Source organism: Excalfactoria chinensis, chromosome 2 (assembly GCF_039878825.1).
Source record: "Excalfactoria chinensis isolate bCotChi1 chromosome 2, bCotChi1.hap2, whole genome shotgun sequence".
NCBI classification, from domain to species: Eukaryota; Metazoa; Chordata; class Aves; order Galliformes; family Phasianidae; genus Excalfactoria; species Excalfactoria chinensis.
The window spans coordinates 119,999,329-120,018,386 of NC_092826.1; the positions used below are offsets into that span (position 1 = coordinate 119,999,329).

Genomic DNA, 19,058 nt, shown 5'->3' on the forward strand with positions numbered 1-19,058 from the left:
ATTAGTCCATTTCAGACAATGAATTTTCTTGCTGCTTCAAGATACACTAGTATTCATTATATATGGTATGAGAGAAGTGATGAAAAACTAATTTACATGCCAGAATGGAAGTTATCAGATCCTGTGGATCTGCAAATGTTCAGTTCTGGTACTTGCCATCTGACATTCTTCACTACTGACCAGAATCCAGAAGTTCTGTAGTGATGCAGGCAATTAATAAGCGATTCTGTTTCTATCTGATCACAAACCACTCTTTTGCTCTTATGTTTTACTCAGAAACTTCATTCCTCTCCAAAAGAAATCTGCCTTTCTCAGCATATCATGCACTAGACTGGAAAAGTGAATGTGTTATCTCCGCTTTTAAAGTTTCTCATTCTGTAAAGAAAGAAATTGAATACAAAGCACTACAAAGGATAAGTCTAACTAATCTTCTCTCCTTGACTTCAAGTTGCAGTCAATAATTCTGTGTCAGTGCAATAATTCTGCACATTGTCAAAAAGGGGAAAATAAATTAATTTCTATTGCAAAACTATACTGTTGTCACAGTAAAAACCCAACTTTTCTATTGGGATTCTAATAAGAAGGGAAAATAAATGAATAAAATTTTTTTAAGACAAAACATAAAAGGCATCCTAATGCCAGTTCTTGTCCTGAATATTGGGAATAAGGTGCAAAGAAGGTAAAAAACAAAAGAAAGCAAAAACACCAACCTCATAACAGAATGGAGTTGTTCTGCCTTTAGCAAGAGACAAACACTCTGCTGTGACTGTCAGCAGCTAATGCTTCCCGGGGGAATCTCTTCTCTAAGCCAACATGTCTCTGCTACACTGGCAGCACTACGTTTAACATCACTGTGTTATGAAAAGTGATCACTGATGAGAACTGCCTGCAGGGCTTCCTCCTTTCGTATCTTATTTCATTTCTGGTTGCCAAAAATTAAAAAAAAACAAACACAAAAAAACCCTCCCTCCTCACATCTTCATTTCTATCACATTCAAGTACAATATAAAGTAGGAATGTATACATAACAAGGTGCTGCTTGTACACAGTTCAAGATATTACAAATAAATAAATAAAAATAGCACTCATGTCCAGGTATAATTAATAATGAATAAACATCACAAACTAGCAAAATATGGAATTATTACAGTTATACCATGTCCCAAATGTTACGTGCAACTGTGCTGCTTGCTTTAGCAATTTCCATTAATATAACGGCCTTTGTAAATGTATACGGCAAGATTGATCAGCGTTAGGAAAAGAAATTTCCATCACAGTACTCAAATCTTCACACTGTTACATCACCAGTCTTTACAACTTACTCAGAACACAAATACTAACCTGTGTTTTCCCAAGCAGCCTGTAAGCCTGCTGAACCTTTGTATAATGATTGATATCAAAGTTCTTACATATCTTGGAAAGTGCTACGTCCAATTGTTCCTATATACAAGAGGGCAAAACAATGTATTAAACACCAAGCTGAGTATATCAACTTAAACAACAACAAATGAGGAAAATAAGTGTATTTATTTCTGGCTTCAAAGTTCTTATCAATTAAGGGTACTGCAACATAGTTTGCTTTTGCAAAAAGAAACCACAGGATTCTTTAGTTTCTACATACTTTTACTGATCCATCTGATCTGCTTGGTCATATCTGTCCCAGCTATTCAAGTCTTATTTGCTTATTGGCTTAGTACTGGCCCTACCCAGCAGCTTCCAGTTTGCTGATCTCTAAAACTTCCAGTGGAACTCATTTCTCATGTAGTTTATCCAAAGCTACTATTATTGGCATGCTGCTCATGGTTATTTTTCACAACTTTGTAGGACTACATTCATAGCAGTAAACCACCGTGCATCTTTATCACACATGGAGCATATCTAGTACATCACTCTAGTACTTCAAATATTGCATGTCTGTTTTACCGGGTTGCTTTACCACTTAATGTTGACACAGTTAGCAAGTCAGGCTCATAGATTTGATACCATATTATAAAGCATTTATGTTCATTTCAGAACAAAAGGCTGCAGGAATGCAAAGACTATAACATTCCAATGATCACCATATTTGAAAAAAATATGTACATTCAGTAATTGCTAAAGACAGTGCATTCGAAATATTTAATGCTAAATACGCTAATATCTATAGGTTAACTACCGATATTTACTAAATCAATATATTCATTCTTACCTCTATTTGTTCCAAAGTATCTTGCAGTTTTGAATTCAACTCACTATCAATGAAAGAAAAAAAAAAAAAAAGAAGTCTGAAATCAAACTACTGATCATACTAACAGTGGCATATTGACTAAAATCAGTCATTATGGGTGATTTGTTAGTAGTGGTATGGGGGAACAGCACCACTGAGGGTCTTTATACTTTTATAAATCCCTTAACATTACTTTTCTAAGAAGAAAATTAATTTTAAATCAAAACTGCTTTAGAGACTGAGAAATAATCATCACTGCTTTGTATCACTGACAAATATCCAGAAAGCGAGATCAGCACGTCACCTCACCTTATACAACTGTAGTGTTTGAAAGTGCTGGCAGCTTTCTGGCATTCCAAACATAGTTGAATAGCTCCTGGATAGTCCTCTTCCTTGGGATAAATAAAACAGAAAGCTAATTTGGCTTTGGAAGCAAACACCACAACACTCATTCTTCCTTAGAAGCTCATGAATAAACATAAAGACCAAAATATTTCACCACTTACATTTGTATAGTATGAAGTTACAGGAAACTATTGAGGGTCTGCTGTAAAAATTAATGTGCAAACCATTCAGAATTTTAAGCAGGCAACATTGGGTGTGAGCAACATTTAAAAATACTGCACATATTGTGCTCTTATGCAAATGACTTGCTTGTTTACCTACAGATTCAAAGAAAATGTATCAGAAAGCTCTTATTAAAAACCAACTAACAATTTCTCATTTAATTTTCAAACATTTGTTCATACAACACAATCCATTTATGAGCAGGGGAAGAGGTAAATTCAAGCAGGCTACAAAACCAACAGAGACACTCCAGTATTATGCAAAGCAAATATTTTCTATTTAGATTGATACATTCAATAACTAATGAAAAATGAATTGTAGACAACTAGTTCACAACAGAAAAAAAACAAACTTTGGGGGAAGAAAAAAAAGTTGCCCTAATTTATAAAAAGAACATTTATTCGAATCAACCAGGACCCACATGATGACACAAAACAAAACTGCACAAGACTGTACAACCCCAAGGTTTTGCCAACAGTGTCTTGGCTATAATTACTATTTTTGTACTTTATTAGTGTCTTGGCCAGAATCTTGGAGGAAGGAAAATCCCCATCACTAAGAGCTTTCCTATGTTTTTTTTTACTCCCAGTTATATCCATTATAATATGTGCTTCAGAGAGCTCAAATGAAAAGCTGTTACTGAATTTTCAGATTTAGTGATTGAAGATCAAAAGCACAAGAGCAATTTATATTCAGCAATTACCATAAAGGAATTTCTGAAACGAAACTGCTTTAGAAGCAGCACTATAATACAGATCAAGTTTTGCTATAAAAAGAAAAAAAAAAAAAAAAAAGAGAGAAGAAAAAGAAAAAAAACTACTTTATCCATTACATGATCTCTAAACAGCACACCAGCTTAACATGATTGCTGCAATTACAGCTCTTTGCATTTTTCTCTATTGTAAACCCGGCACTTTCTCCATTAAGTCTACCACAGCTGTAAAGCTGCAAGTTCCATGCTTTCAAGTCAGAAAGCCTGCTTGCACTGTATATATTTCTAATATACCCCAGATTTTTCTCACCTTCCTCTGTGCAATCTTTTTTAGTTGGAAATCCTACCTAGATGGTCCTCCCTGAATGGCTACTAGTAGCCTTTGCATATCCTCCAAGTTTTAACTTTCTTTTGGAAAATAGTAATAATAATAAAATGGCTAATATGTGGAACACTGTATTTGTGATCAGAGAGTGAACATTGATCAAGAATTCCACTTAGCCAGAAAGTGCGCCTTCAGCAGATAATGCTTAAAAATCATAGGCAAAATAACCTGACATTAGGGTATTTGTGCAGATGCAACAGCCACTTTTTTACATCAGGATAGCTTCTAGGAGCAGAGAATGATACCTGATCTCTTGTACGATACAGTGCAGCACAGCAATAAGAAGCTAATAAGTGTGTAGGGCTTGGTGAGCTAAAGATAATGTCAATGCAGCCTCAGGTGAATCGATGTATCTTATTTGGTAAAGAGCAACAAAGTGAGAGACAACACATGTTACCCAAGATGGGTAGGAGCAAAAACGAGTAAGGTTCTAAATCGAGTCACTAGGATTATCATTATGATGTTCCATTTGATCTGACATCAGCTATAAATACTCAGCAATCTACAAATCGAAATTCTTACATGATATTATTAAAATATAGCCATCAATAAACTTGTCAAGCTTTCATACAATTTTAAAACCTAAAGACAAGATCTTATTTTCACCCTGCACGTTATCTCCTACATTTTAAGTAGCATATACTAAAACAAGCACCTTATCAGTAGAATCTTCAGTGCCACAGCCTGCGTACTACAACTTTTTATATAACTTGCTATTAAAAAATTAAGCCACTAAATAAAAAGAAATACACTATTCCACCACAAAGACCCATCATATACTATTCATAAGACAAAGGAAGGAGGGATAAAGAGAACTAACAGAAGATTATTTAGAATAGCTTCCAGATACAGTAGTCTGGCAGAGACTTACCTCCAGCATCTCACTTAAACGCACATCTGTTCTTTGCTGAAAAGAAAAATAAAACACTGATAACTACAAGGAAATGAAAAAAAAATATTCTGCTATTAACTGGAAAAAATGTGTATATACCAGTGTTTTTATTGTCCTCAGAGACTTCAGTAGTCCAATAAGCAACTGTCTTTTCCTTTGATTTGCAAGAAGCCCCAAACTGGTTTGTGTGAAGCCTTCCTTTGCAATATTCAGGTGTCTGTGTAAATGAACAACAAACGTGATAAATTTAATGATACATAAGGTAAGGCTTATTTTAAATAAATGCTACCACGTACATCACCATAAGTGCTACAAACTATGGACAAAATAACAGTCAGCACTGTTAGGGAAATGATGAAATTGCAATAATACCAGCAGACTACTAAGAAAATATGTTATCCCTTCTGCAGAATCTGTTTGTGAATCAGTGGCGCATCTCTAAAAGTATCTGTTTAAACAGAACCCCCCCAAAAGCTGCAAGACAGAAAGCAACTGGCATTTGTTTTAGTACTTTGAACTACTATTGCTAATTCCATTCAGCACATACACTGGAAATATCAATAATAAGCAGCCTTACAAACATCTTCTTAAACCCCTTTTTCCCCTTTCAGTTTCTGCTATCAAGCAAGATACCTTCTTCCATCTGTACAAATAACAGCTGCCAACTGAAGGCCATTCTGCAATGATGTAACACGTTCCAGTTCCTAGAAAGAGACAACAGGTGAAACAAACATGCAAGTTGTGCTACAAAACAGCAAAGAGTAGCAACTAGTACCTTTATCTATTTGACAGGACTAGAGGGAATGGCCTCAGGCGGTACCAGGAGAGGTTCAAGTTAGATATTTGGAAAAATTTCTTCTCCAAAAGAATGGTGAGGCACTGGAATGGGCTGCCCAGGGAGGTGGTGGAGTCACCATCCCTAGAGGTGTTCAAGAAACATTTAGATGTTGTACTGAGGAGCTTGGATTAGTGGGGAATATTGGTGGTAGGTGGATAGTTGGTCTGGACGATCTTGGAAGTCTTTTCCAATCTTAGTGATTCCAATCTTAGTGATTCCATGATTCTATCTATCTGAGAAATGTTTTTAAAGACTATTATTGGCACAATGGATTTATAATCATCCCTTTGTGCATCCCACTCAGATGTTGCTGATATAACAATTTAAACATTACACAGCAAAATGTAATGAGCACATTCTCCACAATGCTGTTATGCTTAGGAGATGTCAAAACGAAGATGCTAAGTACAGGAGTAATAGCAATGGTTCAACTACATTATCAATTCCAAAAGTGCGCAACAATAAAAATATACCAGAAAAGTATGAAAACAAAACTACCTTTTTTACTCAACTCTGCAATACTTTCTGAACACTCGATCATTAAATCCCTGCCCAGCTTCTTTCTGTAATAAAATCCTACCACATCCTTTTACCTAAATAATATTACCCTTACAATTTTTCTTATTTTTCCTCCAGCTACTGCAGAAGAGGTAAGACCCTTTCACTAGCTAACTCAGTCTCTTCTAAGCCAGTACGATACATAAGTTGCACTGAAACAAGAGCAGTATTCTAATAGTACTAAATTGAGTGGTTCATGGTTAAAAAGTGGCTGTTGCCTTACCTGAACATATGCAGGTTGCTTTTCAAGAATCAAGTCTGCAACTTTCTTAGATACCTTAAAAACAAGAGTACTACCATTGATAAACAATAGTCTCAATAAAGTAGCCACAGTAAAGTAATAGGAACAAGTGGTCTCTACTTCTTAACATGCTAGAATAAAAAAGAGAAATTATATGGAACACTACAGCAGTTTAAATTCTGTTTATGCTACTGCTAGAGCAAAAGAATGAACTAAACTTCTACCATGGTAATATCTAAGAAAGCCATAAATACACTTTTGTTTCAGGCAGATATACTGTACTATATACTATACAGATATACTATTCAACAGCTTCAAGCACAAAATATTAATAATCTGTATTGCTCTATATTCTTCCCAGGGACCAATACTTCAAGAAACAAAAATGAAATAAAACCAACTCTGACTACCAGCCAGCCCCAACGGAGTTATGGGAAAAAGAGATTAGGAGGTTCTTCTGTTTTTAATATATACATATGCAGCAGAGATTATAATTTGGTTATACCAACACAGTGTGAGACTGAGATCTTCACAACAGTCTATTTCTGTAACAAACTTAGAGTAGCTCCACCATGTCAGTTCCCATTCTTTGGAAGAACACCTGCATACAAATGGCTTCCAAAGGACACTGATACTATCAGCTGGCAATATGGACAAGCGGACACTTTCCCCCTTCCACAGTAAAATATGGTCAGGAGCACCAAACGGTTCAACTCGGTTGCTAAATATACATATACATACACACACACACACACACACACACACACACATATATATATATATATAGGGGACATATATACAGCAAAAGAACTCCTTGTGAGGTAGGACTGCAGGAAGTCAAACAGACACACAGCAAAAAAAGCCTTCTAATTCAAATTATCTGTACCCAGATGCCTACTCAAATAAAAGTTGTCACAACACCCATATTAAAGAGGAATCAACTGGCTTGGTATTTTCTCAGTGCAATGGAAAAATTGTAATGAAAAGGAGAAACAACAGAAAGTCTGTAGTCTATAGTAACGCCTAAAACAAAGGCAGGACCAAGATAAGCAGTGCAAAAGCAGAAAGTAACAGCGAGCAAGAAGTGGAAGATCAGAGTTCTACCACAAATAATTCACAGTCACTTGAATGTTTTGTGTTACAGAAATCTAGAAGCTTGAATCTGAACCACTATAGTAAATTCCTATGCCAGTGACAGATTCAGCCGCTGAAATAAAAAAACATTCATAATTTTTCAAAAGCAGAGTTACTGCTTGATACATCAACAGACCCATTGAGTCCTGCAGCTAATATCTAGAAAGGCATATATGAACCATACTTCCTGGGAAACATGCTCAGTTCTCTTCTATATTACTTGTCAGCTAAATGTATTTTCCAGTTCACATCTCAGATGCAGCCATGCAATGAAAGTTCTCTTAGCTGCTGTACAAGTAGAATGGCCAAGACACTGATATCAAGTATTGACATTGAAATCAAGTATTGACACTATTCAGCATATTCCTTTACAGCTGCCTCTCAGACTTGAGCATATCTCCTTGCAAAACTAGGTCACCAGCAGATGTCCTCTTAGACATTCATTCTCAAACAGACTAAAATAAATAAGTATTTCTCTTGGTGAGGATGATCACGGCATATTCATTTACCCACTTCTCACTAAAACTTCACAAAATTTCATACATTTATTCTAGGAAAAGCTATTGTAGGTCAAAATAATTTTCCTTTCTGTGTTGATAATAGTTCAGTATTTTTATTCTGTATATACCATTCATTTAAAGCCACAAATCAGGATTAATACTGTTATTTTACTTGCCAAATGCCACAGCTAGTACGTTCATTTCCAATAGGATATTACTAATCTTTCAGAACAGTTACTCCATTATTAATAGATGAATAAAAATAAAATTATAAAAGCTTGAAATATAACAAGTATCTTTCAGAAGCTGCAGCTCTCATTCCCACATAAATACATTATTTCATTTCACAGTAAGTATATATAGAACTCGCTAGACACCCTCATAAGCAATTTAGAAAAACAAACAAAACAAACAAACAAAAAAAAAGTAAAAAATAAGAGAAAATACAAACTCTAAGAAAATAGACATCTTTCAATATTTTATGTTACCAAAAATCCCTCAGAAAGAGACAGTGCAATATTATTAAATGCTGTATGGGAAACTTGATCACAGCCTGAACCTGTGATTAACCACCTGAGACAAGCAATGAGTCAGCTGCGGGAGCACAGGTGAAGGTAATTCAGCTGTGCTAACAGAAGGGGTGGAGCTTCGTTGCACTTCTGCCAGATCTCATTTAAGGGCTGACCACCACTAAGGCAGGATCTCTTTCTCTGGAGATTGCTCCTTTGTAGAACTTACTGCAAGCCTTCAACACTGGTGAGTGTTTTCTCTTTATCCTTTTATCATGATAATCTTTTATACAAAACATCTAGTTTATCCTGTTTACCTGTCAACTGTACAAATACTATGCTGTTTCTTCCAATATACTGCAAAACTGAATGCCCTGAAAATAAAGTTTCTAAAGAAATCATTATACTGTTTGATCATTAGTACAGTGCTTATTACCATGATTTACTTTCATTATTTCCCATGACTACATGATTTACTGGTATGATTTTTCCCCTATAAAAGAACACAACAGCATTCAAATAAAAAAAAAAAAAAATCTCATTATCTAGCAGGTTTAAGAAATCAAAACATATTCAGTTACTCTTCTGGCTACAATATAAGCAATACTTACAGCAGCTTGCTGTTGTTTTAATTTGTCTCTATGTTCTTCCAGTTCTTGAAGACTCAGTACAGGAGGAAGCCTCTGCACACAAACAACAAATAAAATTCAGTGACAAATTAAAGTACACAAAATACAAATGCAGCATTAACCAACCAATTTTATTTAAGAAACTTTCTTACTGCTTCTGCAATCTAACTTGTATTCAAATTAAGAATAATGAAATCAGTTTTGAATAATATAGTATCATAATTACCCTCTTAAGTCTAATATACATGATTCCTTAAGTCATTGAAATGACTTGTGTCTGTTAATTCAGGCTGTTTGAAAAAAAAATAAATAGATGTGTTTCTCTTCTAACTATATGGCCATTTTCAAAGTAGTGTAAAGGTTAGCACAACAGAACTGATATTAATTCTATCACTTTGAAAGAAGAAACTCCATACCAATACTGTATGCTACAAGCTCCATACAAACAACTGCAAGAAGATCTGGGGGCAAGGATGGAAAACAAAACCAAGTAGTTTTGTATGAAAGCGCATCACTGACAGAAGCTGACTTTTAACCCTTGTTTTCAGTTATATTATTGCTTTTTTTTTTTTTTATGAAGACAACTCACCTCTAATTCATACTTCACAATATCAAAGGTATCATTGGAAAAATAAACTTCTTCAATACTATTAATTATTTCTTGCTGAGCTTGAGGATCAGTTGGTTCTTCCCATGATTCTCTGAGTTCCTCCTTCATAAAACAAAAAAAGATGACTTCCATGATGTAACATCACATCCTAAAAGGAACAACGCTTACCAGAACAAGACTTTTTTGAAAGTTACTAACACCCTCAGTACAAGAATAGCTCATATCAATGGCTGCCGCTTAACGCATTTCAGATTTTTTGCCAACAAGTGGGGTAGTTAAAACATACATGCACTATGGGATTTTTGACAGCTAACATTCAAGATGTGCATTCTCTTTCCTCCTGTCACAATCTCATGTGGAAGGTGTTCCCAATAATCCAGCTGCATCCATCAGTCATGACAAACTGAGGACTGAGTCTGAACTTCTCATCTTCCCATTCTAGGGGAGGCTGTAAGAAAGAAGGGGACAGACTCTTTAGCAGGGTCTGCAGTGACAGGATGAGGGGAAATGGTTTCAGACTAAGAGACAGGAGATTCCAATTGGATATAAGGAAGAAGTTTTTACAGTAAGGGTGGTGAGGCACTGACACACGTTGCCCAGAGAGGTGGTGGATGCCCCAACCCTGGAGACAGTCAAGGTGAGGTTCGACAAAGCTCTTGTCTGAGCAACCTGATTGATCTGTAGGTGTTCCTGCTCATTGCAGGGTAGTTGGACTAGATGGCCATTAAAGGTCCCTTTCAAACACTTTTATGACACGGGATGTTTTAACTAATACTTGTCCTCTCCCAGTGGCTGTTCCCACTGAAAGATTGAAAAAACATTTATGAGAGACGCAAAAGGGGAAAAAATATAAAATTCAGGACAGAACACTGATCACATTGCTTGACAAGGGAATTTAATCTCGATTAAGTGATCCAGCAGACTGAAGTGTCCTATTAAGATCCAAACAGACAAGCTGTTAGAGTGGGACGAGATGACTGTACTTCCATCACCAAGGACTCAAGGGCTGATTTCACTGTCTAGAGGCAGCAGATTTGAGATTGATTGACTGAACAGTCACAACCATCCTTATTTTGCACATCACTCACTAACATCATTGCGTACACATTACAAGAAAAAGTGCAATTTGAAATCACAGAGCAAGGTGTTGGTTCTCTGCACAAGTAGAGGCAGGCACGGGGTGAGTAGCAAAGAGCTTCCTAAAGCATCGCAACTAGCCACTGCTCCTCTGAAGTCATTCTCACAGGGAAATAAAAATCAATAAAAATAAAAATATATTTTTCCCTTCTGGGCTTCCCAACAGATGGCAGCTTTTGCTGTACCAAGAGCCCCCTTACAAACTGCCTTAACATTTTACAGTACATAGAGTTTTATCTATAACAACTGAAATTAAAACTTATCCAAGACAGCCAGCAGGGTTGGCTTAATTTGTTCACTGATGCCCTGCAAACGGAATCACCTAATTTATCAGCCAGGTATGTGGCTGCAAGTTTCCAGAATGGTGGTTTGTTAAAAGGAAAAAGAAGCAAAAACAAAATCCAAGAAGTGCTCAGAACCATTCAGATTTCCAGAGCACAGGCACCTTGTCACACTGGTGATATGGTATGTCAGTGCTGTAGTTAGATCAGTGGTGACTGACAGTCCCTCCCATAAATGAAGCTATTGGGGATGCATGTTCTTCTGGATTTAGAGCCACCTGATAATCAGTTGGGCAGGCTGTTATTAATACAAACATTTCAATGAAACTTAGCTAGTGACCCTTTCATCTTTGCAGAATACCACATTTGTCATGACTAAAATAAAGCTGAGGTTTATGTGACTAGAAAAATTACCCAGATTCCTTTTTACCCTTTCTCAGAAAGGTCATTTTTTCCTTAGTTTCTTCCCAAAGCACTAACTAGGAAAACATTTCTTAAACAGACAGATTTTTTCTTGATCTTGTTCACTCTTTCTAGAAGAGCAGTACAGAAAATGACTCCCCTGGATAAGCTTAAGCTCCCTTATCCATTACAGTATTTGCCAGCAGACATTAGGCTGTGATAAATTGCTGCTTCCAGTCCATCATGCTCCACTAGTTTCAAACAACTGAAGGCTCAAGGCCAGACCTTTCTCTCACCACTGAAGGAAGCAAACACCCTCAGCTAGTTTGTTTGCTGATATTCATTTCTCCTTATCCCTTCAACCAGACACAGAAAAAAGTTTCCAATCTACATACAAAGCCCACAGTTTCAGGGGCCTCAAGGCAAGACAGCTTTTGCACTGTGGAACAAGTGTTTGCACACTGTGCAGAGGCACAGAGAGAAGCTCAGTTAAATCCCTCAATGCAGTTTTCTACCTCAAAACATTTTTAATTATTGCTATTGCTATATCTGTCTTCAAAAAATAATTAAAAAAAAAATCAACAGTACAGAATTCTTTAATAATAAGATACAGAATTCTTTAATAATAAGTTTGATGTGCATTCAGAAGTTCCAAGAAGTTATCTGAATAGAAAAATATACATACATACATATGTATACACATACGTGCATATGTACACATATACATATAGAGAGAGAGAGAAAAAAAAAAGAATTGGGATGGATGGAACCCTGCCAAGATAATCACAAAGAGAACTTCATTGCTAAACTGAATCACACACACTGGAGATCAGAAAGAGCAGCACATCAGCACGGGTGGACTGGAGTACGGCAGTCCAGCTGCCCAGATTAACATTCACATCCAGCAGTGGGAGCTCTCCAAACAGCCAGCTAAGGTACAATTACAATGGCTACTCATTTTTCTTTGCTAAGGGATACACTTTACCTACTTAAAACACCCATTATTTTTGTTGACTTGAAAATAGGATTTATTATTTCCTTTTTTTTGTTTTTGGCCAGTACTTTGGACCATGCTTTCACAGAATAACAGCTTAACCTGTCAAACACATTTCAATGGAGGACACTAATACCGCCTTCTGACTCACACAATGCCACCAATATACAACAGGGAAAGGGTGTGGGTGTGGAAACAAAGGACTGTCTGTCTGGCAACTTGCAACTTTGAAAAAGCCACTGCTTCTTCCAAAATAAATAAATAAATAAATAAATAAATAAATAAATAAATAAAAAGGTGTTTATATCCACAAACTTCTCACAGTGTTTTGCCTTCCTGGTCCATGGAAACCAATGTTTATGGGTCTGGGAAGACACAACAATTATTTGACCTGTATTTTAGAAGAGTCATTTTGTTGCCGACTCATCTGAATGGCAGTTCAGGAAGTTTTAGATCACTTACCTAGCTACTTCCCTGGGTCACACTCCCACTCTTTTGTTCTAAACTGCCTGCAACATGAAAAACGTTGCTAACAAAGTCTCACTGGTACAGTTGAAGCAAATACCTTCTGCACTCTTGTCGCAATCAACTGAAAGACTTGGGAAGTGGACACAGAGAAATGTTTGTGATCAGGAGTGTTAGTAGATAGCATTTAGACAAAGAAAAAATCTAAAAAGCTGCTAACCTAGTTAGTAGCTGAAGGTGAACGATAGCTGACGCACCCCTACCAAAAGAGCCAGGGGCCAAATCTGCCTAGTACTCATTTGAGCACAGCCTCCCTACTTTCCTCACAAGCAAAAGAAAACCACTGAACATGCTGCCAATTTATATCCCTCCATTCTGAACTCAGACAACACATGCATTAAGAGAAAAGCTCTTCCCAAACTCCAGGACGAGCCCAACAGTGAGCACATTGCAGCATCACACCATCAAACAGGCAATATGTAAAAGTTATCTTTATACATACAAATGGAAACCTACAATAGACAGACTATAACCATATCGCTACAGGAAAAGTGCCAAAAATAAACTTCCAGTGTTGTTTACAACCATAAGACAAAGTCAGCTACTTTTTATATACTGCATATGAGCTGATTATTGTCAATATAGAAATTATTATAGGAATTCAAAGTCACCTCGTTATTAATACACTTAAATTCAAAGTGTACTAAATACCTCTCAACACCCTATAACAGAATCTACTTAATAAATCTATTAGTAGCTTGGAGAAGAACAAAATGAGAACAGCAGAGGGGTTCAAAAGTCAGTAGTGCAGTTCTGTATCATCCTTAACACACACCATTTTCAGCAAACAAAAGAATAACCACAGTTCCTCTGAGCAATCAAGGCACGGATGAAGTAAGGCACCTCAACCAAAGAAAATGTGATGTACCCCCTTTCTCTTCTAGAAAATTTGCCTTTCAGTTCATATTTGCCTGATCTACAGATTGTATCACTGACTTAAACTATTTTAGTTGTATTGCTCTGTATGACAAGTTGGCAGTGTGATTCTGTTTGACAAGAGAAACTTGAACAAGTTAGCTGGTGATTCATCTTCATACGATGCAAGCAGACTGAAATCCTTTCTGCATAGCTGCAGAACCCATTGGGAGTAATGGTGAACGTGATCTCATGCACTCAGGGGTATTCAATAAAAGATCCAGGTAGCAAACCATTTCATTGGTTAGGAAAAGAAGAACAAACAAACAAACAAACAACCACCATACACAATCCACAAAACAGAGGAGTACACTCAGCACTTGCACATGCTGAAAAGGAAGCAACTTTCGTATGTTAAGGCCAAGAAGAATTTTGCTGGATTTCCCCTGAGGGATTGCTACATCAGTGTACCCCTTTGCCTCTGTATTCTCCATTTAGCCTTCGTATGAGCTGTATCTGTGCTTCCTTTTACTTTGAATTTATTTTTGTCTTTATTTTTCAATTCCCTTTACCAAACTTCTCGACTGCTATAAAACAGTTACTGAGAGGGATTAGCTTACATCCAGCAAAGCTGCTTTATCCAGTAGTTATTATGCAATTCCGATTTGTGACATCAGTATGTTGCTATGGCATCAACACAATTTCAGTTCAAAAGACATACCTATATCCAAGGGCTCAGTGACTTTCAACTTCTGAAGCCTAATCTCCTTGATGTTTACTCACACAACAAACAGAAACAACAACACAAATTCCTGCTTTCAAGAAATGGTACCCGAATCTATGCCCACAGTGTAGAAAACATCTTGCAGTGTCTTATCTGAGGTCTTATTATTTGAAAAGTAAAATCATACAATGAAGGTTGTAGCAAAGTGAAGGAGACACAGCAATGTAAATCCTTCCTCTCAAAAGGTAAGGCCTGGAATTGAAGCTGACAAATTTCCTAGGGCCAAAACCAGGAGTTAAACCGATCAAAACTCAGTACTTTGACTCAACATCCAGCTGAACTCATGCTTTCCTTTTATCAGAAAAACAAGGACCTGTGAAGGTGTTTCACTGAATACAGCTTTCTGAGAATGAGAAAGTTACCTTAAATCTCTCAGAATATTCAGAATCTTTACATTCAGAAAAAAATATTCTGAGTATAGTAGTTACTTTTCACCTAAACCATTTTGGGAGGAAAAAAAAAAAAAAAAGTAACAAGCCTAAAAAATATAGAAGTTTTACACTATGGGACACAGAAGGACAATACTCTAATTTGAACAGCTTTCAAAAAGTTCCAGGTTCTAATGTTGATGCAACCTTGTCTTTTCAGGCACAAAATCCCCAATATTCACAAGATTCCGTTTGCAAAATAGTTGAAGACAGTATTCTCACGTCATAAAGGGCTAACAGCATATAACTGCCAGAAATCTTACAGAAATTAAGAAAAAGCTTGCTAATGACTGTGACGTGTTTTCCCATTGTTATGAATACAAAGTGCAGGCTTACCAGACACAAAACATCAAACCATCACAGAACAGAAACCCAGCCAAGATACCCTACATCTATTTTTACCTGCAGAGTCAACTTGACTAAAAAAAAATACAGTCTGAAATTTGATGCTCAGTGGTTGGTAGGAATCTGGAGTTTTGCTATCTGAGCCAGAGATGAGGCAGTTCTTTCGACATCACTGCAATTGAATACCTCGAGTCTCTGAAATCAATACATTGACCACTGTTTAATAGAATATTATGTACCAATTTAGAGATAGTTATTAGATTTTTAAACATAGAATGACATTGATTTTCTGGTCTGCCTCAGCACAAGCATCACGTTACAAAGTACCTACACAGAAAGAGAGAAACGCGGAATTTTAATAATAATAATAAGACATCAGCTGAGTAACTTGAATAACTTTGTGGTCAAAGGCAAAGTCCAAATTAGAGGAAAACAGTAAACATCATTCACAGCAAGTCTTGTGAACCATCTGCTCAGATCAACAGGGTATAAGGAGTGGCCAAACATTACAACTATTGCCCCCATGCACAGATTGTTCAGTATGACGCACGATAACAGAGAGTGGATATCTTTTAAGCAGTGAGACAAATAATAACGAAGTCATTATTATTACAAAGTTGTAACAAATACAGTAGCATCTAAAGTTAATGATGTGCACTGAAGATGAAAATGACAAAATTCTGAAACAAACTTAATGGCAGCAAACCCACAAAGTGGCTGAAAATCAAGATTAGAACTGAGAGTGACAACTCCAAAGTTCCACGAAAGAAATGTTAAAGCATCTTCATTTTGCTTTGGCGCACTGTTTTACTTTGCAATTTCAATTCTTTCATACAAATATTTCAGAATATATTCAGGATAAAAAAAAAAGCTGTCAAAAAGAACAGTAGCAAAGCGGATGTTGGGACCAATAAACAAATAAAAATAAAAACCAAACATGTATCATTTAAATATAAAATGAAAAATGAAAACCGAGGCGGGTGGGATCACGTATCATACCTTAGTAGGAAACCGGAGGTTTTCAATAGGACTGAGGTCATGAACACTCTCCTGAGGACTTCTCAGACCCTTTAAAAGAATTTTAATCATCAGTTAATGTTGATTACGTATCTTGCGCTCAAATTGCACATCTCTTGCCTGCTGACGATGATTATAAATCTGAAAGTCCTTTAATAAACTGCAAAAGGCTTATTCTACGAAACCTTAAACGAGACCAGCGGTGTATAAATTATGTTCCTCCAACAGCTAAGCATTTCCAGCTTCATGCTGCAACAGTTCTCTTCAGTAACATCCTCGTGGCCAAGTCCACTTACTCCTGTCATCTTCCAGATGTTCAAGAAATGCAAACATGTTCAAAAAGCATAATGTAATTTGTTCCCCCAACTTAATGATTTAATGGAATCAAATAATCAAATTCAAGGTAAGTGCTACCTACTCTGTGGCATAATTATATTATTTTTGTATGATGGAATATTTCTCAGTTTACCATGTAAAACTATTAGGACACATTTCACATACATCTAACTAAACTGAAAAAGATGCACAATCCACATTAGCTCTTTTAAATAAATATTACCCTTTCAAATCCACATAATCACATGGACAGAATATACACTAGTAGACGGAAGCTACAGGAAGCATCTGTAACCAGCCAACTATGTGTTTGCTATGTGCAACACATTTACAACTTTATGAGGCAATAACACAGAGCAAGTTTCTTAGCACACTTTCTGCTAGCTTTCAAGGCAGAAGTGAACTTGAACATTCAAGTTCCAGATACTCTAACTCCAGTCTTCCTCTGAGACCCCAGGCAGTTCATGTGAGCCCTGAGATTCATGCGGGCTTCCCTATATCCTCCCCATGTGACACTAAGCACATTGTTCATAAGCCCCCTCACACCCGGGGTACTATTGATTTCTTTGAAAGCAAAGGAGATATGACATTACTACATAAGCTTACAGTGAGAAAGTTTTTCTTTACTCTCTGAAACTAACAGTGCGCTTTACAAGTTCATCACCTTAATGGTAGCTACCACACTTCACAATTTCATCCTCCTAGTGTGCAAAACTTCCTCATTCTGGTTTTGAGTTTCAGATTTTCTTGGGCTTCATTTGACAACATCCTCCCTTGCCAGTTACCACCAGCAAGATCACCACTGAGCTGAAGCTCAAAGCAGGTAGCAGACAGCACAAAGCACCTGTTGCTTCTCATATTTCACCCAAAACCGCCCACAAACACCCCAAAAATTGGCAGTAAAGGCTGCTCATCTCCACCACCAGTTAAAACCTGCCCTTACTGAATGCTGCACAGGATTTAACCCTTTCCCAAAGACTGAGAATTGCCGAAGCTGTACCATTTTCAGACCACAACATCCCCGTGCTGGGCAGGCTTCCCACAACTCCTCCTATGGACCAAGCACTGCACCCTGTACTGATCGCAGACACGACAGGACCTGGACGTAGAAAAGGGCTCTAAATGGCACCTGAATAAAAACAAACAAACCAAACCAAAACCAAACCAAACTCTCAGGGCAGGGATCTGCCAGGGAAGGCCGAGATGAGCGCATCGCTCCCGGAGCAGCGTCACGGTGAGTTCCCTCCGCAGGAACAAGGCCCCAGAGCGAGCTCAGGCGGAGCCCCCCAGCCCAGAGCAATGCGGACGCAGGGCTACGCCGCAGAGTTCCCCCAGCACCTCCAAGCCCTCGACCTCCCTTCCTATCGGACACGCTGCGACTGACACACAAAGCCACGTCGCAGCGCCGCGGCCCGCCGCCCCCCAAAATCAGGCTTCGAGAAGGGGACAGCACGGCCCGCCGTCGTACCAACACAGCGCTCCGCCGCGCCCGACCCGCATCGCTCACCTGCCGGGTCATCAGCGACTTGATCTTCTGCATGGCGGCCCCGAGGCGCCCCGCAGCCCCCGCGACAGCGCTACGGCCGGGGCCGGCACGGGGAAGCCATGTTGGACGCCACCTGACCGCGCCCGCCCAGCCCACGGATCCCTGGGAGCCGTAGTCCTGCGGCGGCCGGGCGCCTTCAAACTACAAACCCCGTCAGGCCGGTGGAGGAGGAAGGCGGGCCGCAGCGAGCGGGGCGGGATGGAGGAGGGTCAATCCACAGACAGGGGATGGGGCGGGAGCTGCGGGTAGTGCCGTTAAAGCAGGTTACGTAGAGAACCTTCCCAGTGAGAAGGTTCCCATTCATTTGTTAGAAATTAATTGACAAATATTTTATTACATGATAAAACTGAGTAGGCAGTCGTTTCTAACGCATTTCATAAGAGCTTACCATTCGATACATGTAGGCTGCGGTGACGTGGATTAAACGGGTTACAAAGAACAGCCCTGGGGAAGGCAGGGCAGGGGGCACCCAGAGCACCTCTTCATCTACGGTCTTGTGTCATACAGTGATGTTATGTGTCATACAGTTCTGCTGCAACTGCTGAAATAACACCTGTATTCCTTATATTTGATCAGACAGGGCTGCCAACATTTCTGGAAGGATCTGGGCGTTTTTACCTCCCTTTA

General features: G+C 38.1%; 1 protein-coding gene across 1 annotated transcript in view; it reads right to left on the reverse strand.

Moving 5' to 3' along the window:
* The window catches only part of VPS50 (VPS50 subunit of EARP/GARPII complex), a 62,395-nt gene extending 43,851 nt beyond the window's left edge, over positions 1 to 18,544 (reverse strand). Inside the window, exons 1-11 of the mRNA XM_072329631.1 lie at positions 18,393 to 18,544; positions 16,532 to 16,600; positions 9,761 to 9,883; positions 9,154 to 9,225; positions 6,382 to 6,435; positions 5,396 to 5,466; positions 4,862 to 4,979; positions 4,742 to 4,777; positions 2,516 to 2,598; positions 2,189 to 2,231; positions 1,342 to 1,440 (exon numbers count right to left, since the gene is read on the reverse strand). Coding sequence (XP_072185732.1) covers positions 1,342 to 1,440; positions 2,189 to 2,231; positions 2,516 to 2,598; positions 4,742 to 4,777; positions 4,862 to 4,979; positions 5,396 to 5,466; positions 6,382 to 6,435; positions 9,154 to 9,225; positions 9,761 to 9,883; positions 16,532 to 16,600; positions 18,393 to 18,425 — 801 coding nt within the window. The 5' untranslated portion in view covers positions 18,426 to 18,544. The remainder of the gene's footprint in view (positions 1 to 1,341; positions 1,441 to 2,188; positions 2,232 to 2,515; positions 2,599 to 4,741; positions 4,778 to 4,861; positions 4,980 to 5,395; positions 5,467 to 6,381; positions 6,436 to 9,153; positions 9,226 to 9,760; positions 9,884 to 16,531; positions 16,601 to 18,392) is intronic.
* Positions 18,545 to 19,058: the final 514 nt, after the last annotated feature.